Source organism: Nicotiana attenuata, chromosome 3 (assembly GCF_001879085.1).
Source record: "Nicotiana attenuata strain UT chromosome 3, NIATTr2, whole genome shotgun sequence".
Classification (NCBI taxonomy): domain Eukaryota; kingdom Viridiplantae; phylum Streptophyta; class Magnoliopsida; order Solanales; family Solanaceae; genus Nicotiana; species Nicotiana attenuata.
This window is the reverse complement of record NC_031991.1, coordinates 44,414,484-44,424,454: the sequence shown is the minus strand read 5'-3', so window position 1 is coordinate 44,424,454 and position 9,971 is coordinate 44,414,484. Positions and strand designations below refer to the sequence as shown.

The following is a 9,971-nucleotide window of genomic DNA, read 5'->3' as shown; positions in this document are numbered from 1 at the left end:
ATTAACAGGCTTTTTACACTTTTAAGAAGAAGAAAAATAGCATAAAATACAAGGATAGATGGCAACGCGTGCTTTGTCCGGGATTGTACATATCTTTATGGGGACATGCAGCTTATAAAATAAATTTCAGCTTATTAAAGTTTGAACATTATTAGCAATAGACACTACTTCTTGGACAGGAATATTGAGCTTAAATTCATTTTCAAAAAAATATTATAATATAATACCATAAAAGAACGTTAATATACGTTGCTGGGTCCAAATTGTTGGTTAATTCGCATAAAGGTTGTAATACAGGTGAGACAAACAGATAATTTCTTGCAAAAAGTAGAAAAAACATTAGTAATATACGGACATGTAATTATGGCGTGGTCGATGTTTAAATGGTTAAAGTAATTAAATTATGAAACAATTAATAGATAAATAAATAAATAAATAAATACAAATGTGAAGATGGGTCCATCTTTTGAGAGACTGCTATGGGTTCAGAGTGGATATTAGGTGGGCATAGATTCAAGGAATTTTTACCTCTTATAGCAAAAGTTAACACCTTATTTATTTTAAATAAATACCATTTAAAAAAATTATATTCTATAGATACTTTTTAAGGTTTATAGTAAAATATTTAATTTTGGTTACCTCCTAGCCCTAAGCCACTAAATACGCTAATCAGTTACATTATTTTCTTTCTCTCTCTACTTTGATACATCCCATTCTCTTCCCCCATCCCATTAAAATTTCCGATCTCCTTCTCCTTCCACCGGATTTGTGCAAAGTATGAAAGATTCAAAAGGTAACCAAACACTATATTGGTGATATTATGTGCAAAGTATGAAAGATTCCAAACAGTTTGAGTCAATGTCTTCTATGAATTTGCCGCCGATAGAGGTTCATGTTGAGGAGAATTAAAAGGGTGGAAATTTTGAGGAGCAATTTTCACAGATGACTCTTGGGGTAGTGAAGCAGAAGCATGAGGAAGGAGGATTTGTGGATTTATCTTCGCCGCCTGCGACGGCTGTTTTAGTGTCGGCGACGGCTGTTTCCGGCGTGCAACAGCAACAGCTACAGCCGCCTCCGCAATTGCAACCAAAGCTTGTTATTCCATCTGATTTGCCTTCCCTTGATTCAGTTTCAAATCAATTTCATCAATCCAGAGCAATTCCACGTGACATCCACGCCACAACTTTATGTTTCGCGATGAAGAAGAACATTTCTTGTAATATATTCCAATGTAATTTCAACGTATTACGTTGTATTTTCATGTATTTCATTGTATTCATTGTCTTTTTTTTCATTGTAATTCAATGTATCTCGTTGTATTCCATGTATTTTATTGTATTCTCTGTCTTTTTTTCATTGTATTTCAATGTATCCCGCTGTATTCTATGTATTTCATCGTATTCACTGTCTCGCTATATGCCATGAATGTATTCATAAGTTTTTTTTAATTAATATAATTTATGTATTCAGATGTATTATATAATTTCTCTGAAGATTGCTATGTTTTTGGGGTATTTTCCGGTTGAGAATCTTTTTTATAACTGAAAATACAAAATTTATGTGTTATAATTGAGTTTGTTGAGTTATATTAGGAGTCTATTATGTTAATTGATTCACTTTCCGTTTTAAAAATATTGTAATCCCCTATTTCACGCCGTGAATACAGTCGAATACAGTTACAATAATCTGTCCAGCTGTAATCCCATGTTTCACTCCATGGATACTGTCGATTACACTCGAATAAAACAACTGATTAGCTGGACTTCCCTGATTCACGCCTATTTTTGCTACTGTATTCATGAAGACAATAGCTTAAATACATCAAATACATCTTATAACCACACAAAAGGTATCTATAATCCGTAATATAGCAAATGGTATCTATAGATGGCTAATTACTACCAAAAGATAGTGCTTTACGAAAATTTCTATAGATTCAACCCGTGGTTACTATGTGGAATTTTAGATAATGTTCATGTGGAAAATGTATCAACTTCAAACAAGATTATATGAGCCAACTAATCATTTCAATAATGTATCCAAATTCACTCCCTCTTTTATCTTCAAATTTGACAGCACAAAATGAGTAGAATCCACTTCTGACAAACACTGAATTAGCTGAAAGGTTTCAACAATTAATTCTTAATTCTAACTAATTAATATCACCTATATGGATTCGGGGGAAAAAAAATCCCCTATATGGATATTTTGATTACATTTTATTTTATGGGTATTTTAGTTCTTTATATCACACTCATATTATTGCTATAACATTCATATTATTGCAGCATGGATAGGTGCATATAGAGTTCCATGTAAAACAAGATTAAATAATCCAGATGACCTCTTAGCTATTTCCTTTTCTAATCCTGTTTCATCTTAATATTCGATATCCATTTTCTCATTTTAATTTTTAGTTTTAAGATTCTTTAATTGATACAATTGAGATAAAATTCAGGACTTAGAAAGAATAACTTTCAAACTCACCTACACCTCTGATTTTAGGAACCAATTGTCAATTTTTCATTTTAACGTCACAATGTAATTGTGGACAAAAGCGAATAAGCGATACACAAAGACGACATCACTAATTTCCAATACTATTTTTTAAGTCTTTTGTAAAGTCAGGTTCATTAATCATTTATTACCTTAAACACTAAAAAAAGTTAAAATCAATCGAAATACTTTTTACAGCAAATTTCATGCAAGTAACGGGCAAAACTTTAAACAAGGAAACATAAAACAATCACCGGCAAGTCGGCGTCTGGTCTCAATTGTGAGGATGGAATTCCGCTGCTCGAATTATACATATTGGCTCATCTTTAGGAAAAAAAAAAAAGAATACACAATTTTCCTGCATTTCAATGAAATAATCTACACTGGCATTTCAATGATTTTCTATTAGGCCCTTACCAGAAAGGAGATGAGAGAATTTAAGGTCCTGACTACTTAGATGCAACATTTTTATTTTTCTTGTTTCCTCTCGTCTTTGCACTACTCTTTTCAGGTCCTTCTTCCTCTTCCGCCTTCTGCTCCGCCTCTAGAATGGCCAACTGCAGTTTGTACACAATGAAGTCAACATGTCAAACATTGATTACAAATGATATGTCAGCATCAACAGAATAAACTGTATTATTTTCAAGCGTACCTCATCAAGGATAGGCTTGAGCTCCTTGTATCGAGATTCAGCAAGATCAAAACCATCCTTACGCAACTCCTACAGTGACAAGAGAACAATGCTAGAGTTCACACACAAATATATAGCATATATACATGGTCAAAATATCAACTGGAAAAAGCACCGTAGGTATATATATAAAGAGAACATATGTTATCAGGAAATCTGTCAGTTCGATATTCTCAAGACCAGCCAATATCAAATTGCCCTTTCATTCCTGCAGTCCGTCTCATGTATAATTCCCCTCACAGTTGACCTCCCTGGCACACTATATTCTTGTTCAGTGATCAAGCTCTCTGTCTCGCTCCACGTTATTACCATCATGTTCTCCAGCAAAGGGTTTGTTCGACTAGTGCTATCCCGCTCAATCATACACAGCAATAAAGCCATGCCAATCTGATCCTTGCTTCTCAATTTCAGAGATGGTACATAAGTAACTTGACTCTATTGAATTTCCTCCCAATTCAATATATTTCAACTGAAGCTCCATGCATTTTAACACGAAGGTGCACACCTCATATATAGTAATATTTCCTGAGCAAGAATATGGACAACTTCTTTTACCATTCAACTCCTTTAGAGTAGTTCTATTACAAGGAAAAAGGGTCAGCAGCAGTTACCGTTCCTGGTTCTTAAAGCTTGCGCAACTATCATCTAACTTTGCCAACTTGGCAACTTGTTCAAAATGAGTGTTAATCAGAATTTAAGACAAGGGAATGCAATGCAAAAGGCAGACAGGGAAGAACGAAATATATTCACAACGAAGGGGTTAAAAGAAGTCAAAGTTGAACAAGACTGAGTTCAGAAAAAAATCTGGGCCCGCAAGTCAGCAAATTTTTTGCTCCATTAGGTGGAAGGTAATTGCATAGCTGTATTTGCTCAAGACAACTGTGCAAACTCTTTAAAAGCAGGAGAGGATATATTCTGAGAAGGCAATTAAGGATGAGAATCACAATCAAGGAGACAACATTGTTTTGGATGTGAGACTGCTGCTTGTGTCTAAAGAAATGCATTGTAGAAACAGGACAAAATGTGAATGTATGCTGCATCTCCACCAAAGACTATTCAAATTCAGACATGGGCACATCATATGCAATGTTATTTGGCATCAACCATAATGGAAACACCATAACTAGTTAGAAAACCAATTCATAACTTGAAATGGTCCTTTTTCCTGCTATTATTTCTAGTCAAGATTTTCATGGCTAAAGGATGAAAAATAGGAGGTGAAGGAACAAAATTAATTTTTCCGGTTTGCATTTTTCCTACCATTTCCTACTAGAAGTAGTTGAGATGCGCCAATTCTGTGCCCAATTTCATGCCTAAAGGATGAACTGAAGGAATAAAATTAATTTTCCCATCTGCATTTTTCCCACCGGCAGTAGTTGAGATGCGCCAATTTTGTGCCCATGTTTTCACACCTATTACAACCAAAAGAATGACGCCTTGCAATTCCCATGTCTAAACCCTTATAAAGTGTCAAGTTTAACTCTCATTATAGTAGTATAACTATAAAATGGTACGCATAGAAAAATGGATAAACCCATAACAAAAAGAATAAGGAGAATAATGGTCTACAACAAGTTTTATCCATTGTGTAGTTTTCCAAATAATCAAGACAAGCAAAACTGACCTTTCCCGTATGTTGTGTGTGTTCATATGCTGCCATTTGCCAGTACATATTTGTTCTTTTGTAGAAATCCCTCAGAGACTCCCCTGGCTTCACAAATAAAAAGAGCAAGTAAATTTGAAGAGTAAAAGAAAATGTCCAAGCTAAATTTAGTGTATAAATCAATAACTAGAGATTCAAATTAAGCTAATCTAAAAATGACTAAATTTGTTGCTCAGCCAGAGACAGATTTAGAAGAACTGGGTACCATCGGTGTTCTTTGAGCATCAGAGAGGCCAAGACTGGCTCTGATTTGCTCAATTCTGGCTCGTTTCTCCTTCCTTCTCAGTGTTTTCCCTTCACCTCTGATTATGGCAACGGCATCTCCAGTTTCAAGTGATGTTGATGCACCATTCCTAGCCTTTAAATAGATGAGTATTACAACAAAGTTCGTCTTCCAAACAAAATTTGACAGAATGACAATAGGATATTTGATGAAGATTTAAATTTGCTTAATGCATTCAGTTAAAGAAGCAGACCTCAGCATCATCTTCTTCATCAGTGTCCTCATCGCTATCATCATCACTCTCACATTCTTCATTTTCACTGTCATCTTCATCTTCATCCTCATCTTCATTATCTGACGCTTCAACCCACTCAGACTCAGATGCCTAGGTAGAAAATCCAAAGATAAGTCCAAGGTACACAGAAAAAGCAAACACAAGTTCGCAATGTGATAGCACTTTCAGTATCTTTTACATATTTAAGTGAAGATGTTACTTCCAATTAAATTAATGTAGAAAACATCACATCAAAGGGTCGGCAATATAATTAGCTGCACAAGGGCTATAGGCATCAACCAAATAGTTCACTGGAATATTATCTTCACAAAAATAGTTGTCCCTTTTTCTTTTTACACACAAGTCCATTTAATGGGGTAAGGTGCAAAATAATGCCCGCAAGCTCCAGTATAACTTGGTTGATTAACCATTTCTTATCACATTTTAGTCAAAGGGGAATCACCTCAAAAAGAAGTTAAATTTCAGAAGGCGAAGCAAGTCAAAACGTATAAGGATGCTGCATCATGATATGCGAAGATGACTAACTGCTTGAACTTGTTATGAAGACAGAATAAGTATCATATAATAGATAATCCATCCTTTTTGGGGGTGATAATAGAAAAAGTAATCAACTATGAAGATTTTGCTTCCTAAGGAACCAAATAATTATGGATCAACTAGGGAGAGGGGAGAGGGGAGAGGGAGGCAAGATCGACTCACGATAGATAAAACAGAAAGAGACAGTAAACAACAAAAGAAAAATATTAACTAACCGGAATAAGGCATTTCCATTCATCAAGTTTACTGAGATTAAGAATATATAAGTCATCAAGAGTAAGTTCTTGATCTCTAATTTCCATCATGCCCCCATAGATATATAAGGTATCTTTTGCCACAGCCATGCATGAATTGATACGTCCACAGGGCTTCACTACCTGAAAGATGAACAATCATCATGTGGCAACAAATAAATGAATATACATGATTGAGATATTATGTTATTCAGCACAACTGACATCTAATGAAGCTGAATTTTGCACGGCTGAAGATTTAGAGCTAGAAACGACTGGCTTTTCCTCAGATCTAGCAGCTACATTGCCATCATCAATAGTCACATTCCTTTTCATGTTTGAAGACATTTTATTGATATTGCCTTCTGTGGTGGCCTCTTCTTCATAATCCAGGTCCTCATCTTCATCGTTCGCGTCAACTTCCATTGCACTTGTCTTACTATCAAGATCCATGCTGTCAGCTTGCTCATCTAAAATTTGCTTTTTCTGCAGCAGATCCAACAAAACACTGCCTTTATCAATCAAATTCAATTTTTAGGAGATACAATAACGTACATGCTTCAGAATACACAAAAAGAGAGAAACACATTTATTCTAGAGGGGCAAGAGATGAGAACGCCTCTAAAGGCAAAGAAAAATTCACATGTGCATTAGTTGCAGTAAGATTAACGCTAAACATGTCTTGCTCGCATGCAACCAACTAAAGCCCCTCTCCAGAAAATATTAGCCACCTGGCGGCTTAGTGAAACTCATTTATTCTCACCAGGAATGTAAATAAGCCGAGCGACACTACTAGGTTAGCTCGGCTACATTCAATACATTTAGAGGGCAACTGAAGACCTGCTTGAGCTCCACTGGCTTCAGATTCAGGAGCCTGAGCTCGGCTGGAACCTCATTCCGCCGGACTCAGGTTTGCTCGGTATGCTCGAAAACACCAAGCACAACGGTATGCTCCACAATGTCAAGCAAAATTCGTATCAGCGCATCGGTTTTTACCAGGATGAAAGAAACAGAGGCCAACAATGGTGTAGATTTTAAGAAGAAGAATAATGGAAGACAAAACGAAAACCAAAAACATACAGCACACCGAAACCCCAATGAAGCAGAACAGCTATAATAAAAAAATTCCTCATCAAAATCACAAATTGCTCCTTGTGTTTCCTAACCAAAATAACTGCTCTTTTAGTTAGAACATGAATAATCACCATTATATACTCGGTTATTCTACCACAATGGCTATGCCTCAGTCCCAAACAAGTTGGGGTTCGGCTATATGAATCACAAATAAGTTGGGTTCGGCTATATGAATCCTCATTGGCCATGTTTCCTCATTTAAATTCATTCTAAGAAATTAAAATAATTTGACCTTCTAAAATTTTCTTATTTATCTTCAAATAAACGATACTTTGACCAGCACTTGCAAATGTGAAACTTAGCATGTGCTGAGAAGTGGCTTTGGCAAATTGAAACAGATGCTGCTGCATCGATTTGTAAAAGGAAGATATTTCAATGACAGACTGAGATGAAAAAGAACGAATACCTGGAGGGCAGAGGCTCACCTCAAGGAAAGAGGCATGACTATACAACTTTGGCTAATGAGAGAGAAGAAAAGGTGAAAGTAGAGGTGGCTCTTCATATTTCATTCCAGGGTTACATTGTACTTCGGTTTGAATTAGGGAAAGAAATTTGGACAGGCTCGGTAAGGCTAGCAAACCTAACAAGTCAGACATCAACAGGCTCCGGCTCCGGCAGATTCGCTAGTTGCTTCACTCAGACCTAAAGTGTAGAGCCGGGCATGAGTGGCTCGCGTGATACCCCAGCACAGTTACACCTCTAGTGCAAACCAAAGGTCAGCTCTTAGCAGGTGGAGCATGTTCGACATGGGAAGATATTACTCAACAGATTTTCTCGTTGAACAATAGCAGCAAAGAAGCTCATAGAACTAAAGTAACTTGGTCTGCCCCAAAACCCAAACTTACCCAAGTATAATATGGCCACTTTTTTCCTTAGTTCAAATCTAGGTTGGACCCAAAATAAGATGCGAAATTATGCAATATGATTTATTCCAAAATTACTCATGCAATATGATGTGATTCAGTGCTGTTAAAGCCTCATTCAAGGTGCATTTAAACCCTTAAACACTTAAGCTAGGTGCAGCAGGAGCTGGATGTTTCCACAGCTTCAGTACAGGCACTAAGATGCTAAGGCATGCCTCTTCATTATCCACAGATTTTATCTTGACGAGGATGTCAACGAAATTGTGATTAAGTATCTAGTTACGACACATACAACAGCCCAAGACCAAACCTACGCCCCATACAAAAACAGGGCTGATTAAGCGTCATCTGCCATGCATATGCCTTTGGACCTGGGCTTCATTTTGGCTCAGTATTATTCATTTAGAACATCTCCAGTTCTCCAAAGTACAACTGTACAAGCACTACTTTGTTTTCTACATTGCTCTCCAAGATAGAGGAGCTTTACAACCCTGTTTGTGACGTAAGGATGCACAAGTTTCTAAGATACGTTCTGTCTAAGAGTTGCTTGCGTTGTAGTTTCTATCAGCACTTCCGCCTGTCCTCCCTAATTTCATTGGTGTTGACGAAATTATTGGACCCAAAGAACAAAAGGTAATGAATTTCTGGCAGGAGAGCAGTAACTTTATAATAAATTGTAAATGGACTAAAAAGTTGCAAACCTCATGTATAACAAAGCTTCAAGAGGGTGTGCATGAGGAGTATGGTGACCCTGAACAGTAGTTTAAGCAGGTAGAGAGATGATTCAAAAAGCTAATAGTGCTAGTACCTTATGTTTTGTAGATTTCTCCTTCCGCAGCTCCAACGGATACCTGTAAGCAGAATAAATATCAACCTCCAAAAGGAAATAACACCGCACTTTACTGGCCAAGGAGGAAAGATGATACAGAAAGAATGTGAAAGACAAAGGCATGTACGACATGCTGACTCAAAGGACATTCTGTTAAGAAGATATTTCTGTCACTTAAGGTGGCTAAAACCAAAGTAAACAGAGCATTCATCTCAAGAAAAAAACAGAGGAGAATGGAATAGGCATTTACCAGCGATGAGTGTCTAATTGGAAGCCATAAAGTTCATTCAGAAACAGGCTCATCATAACATCACCTGGACAGAACATCGAGTCAGATGTTTGTTTGCAATTTCTTGACATCTATATTGCATTTCTTTCTTTATTTCGAAATGCTGTCCTTTTAAATGTTAAAAGAGCAAATGAATGTGAAAAGAAGCACAAAAAGCTACAAGATATGCTTATACAAAGGAAACTGACCTTCCATTTCCATATCCACGACACCTCCAAATAGTATAGCCCGCTTTTTATGGATGCACATAGAGAAACCAGCACGAGGACCAGGAGGCATGCCGCTTTTTTTGACCTTACATGCAGCAAGACAAATTTAAGAAAAAGACAAGTTCTGAAGATGGAAAAATATTTGCACAATACAATAAGAACACTCTTTCAACTTGTACAATAAGAAAACTCTTTCAACTTGTCAGCATGTAACTAAGGAAACAGTAACAAACATAAACTAAACTCAGAATTTCAGAGATAAATCTTTCCAATGATGCTTCTACACCTGTGCTCTAGTTCGTAAAAGAAGCAAGATGTTATCCCACTCCCATCCATATTTAGATGGAGATATAAATGCAACAGCCATTTCACAGTGTTCCCGAGCCATTTCACAGTTCACAGCCATTTCTATTTAGATGGAGATGTTATCCCACTCTCATCGTTTTCCTTTTTTTAATTTTGTTTTCTTTTGTGGGGGGGGGGGGGGTAGGGGGGGGGGTACAGTACTT

At 36.6% G+C, this 9,971-nt stretch overlaps 1 protein-coding gene across 1 annotated transcript in view; it reads right to left on the bottom strand.

Moving 5' to 3' along the window:
- LOC109223636 (kelch domain-containing protein 4) overlaps positions 2,699-9,971 on the bottom strand; it is an 11,959-nt gene continuing 4,686 nt past the window's right edge. Inside the window, exons 11-20 of the mRNA XM_019388020.1 lie at positions 9,442-9,547; positions 9,215-9,278; positions 8,944-8,986; positions 6,364-6,624; positions 6,121-6,282; positions 5,327-5,458; positions 5,056-5,208; positions 4,812-4,898; positions 3,149-3,217; positions 2,699-3,053 (exon numbers count right to left, since the gene is read on the bottom strand). Of these exons, the coding sequence (XP_019243565.1) occupies positions 2,946-3,053; positions 3,149-3,217; positions 4,812-4,898; positions 5,056-5,208; positions 5,327-5,458; positions 6,121-6,282; positions 6,364-6,624; positions 8,944-8,986; positions 9,215-9,278; positions 9,442-9,547 (1,185 nt within the window). The 3' untranslated portion in view covers positions 2,699-2,945. The remainder of the gene's footprint in view (positions 3,054-3,148; positions 3,218-4,811; positions 4,899-5,055; positions 5,209-5,326; positions 5,459-6,120; positions 6,283-6,363; positions 6,625-8,943; positions 8,987-9,214; positions 9,279-9,441; positions 9,548-9,971) is intronic.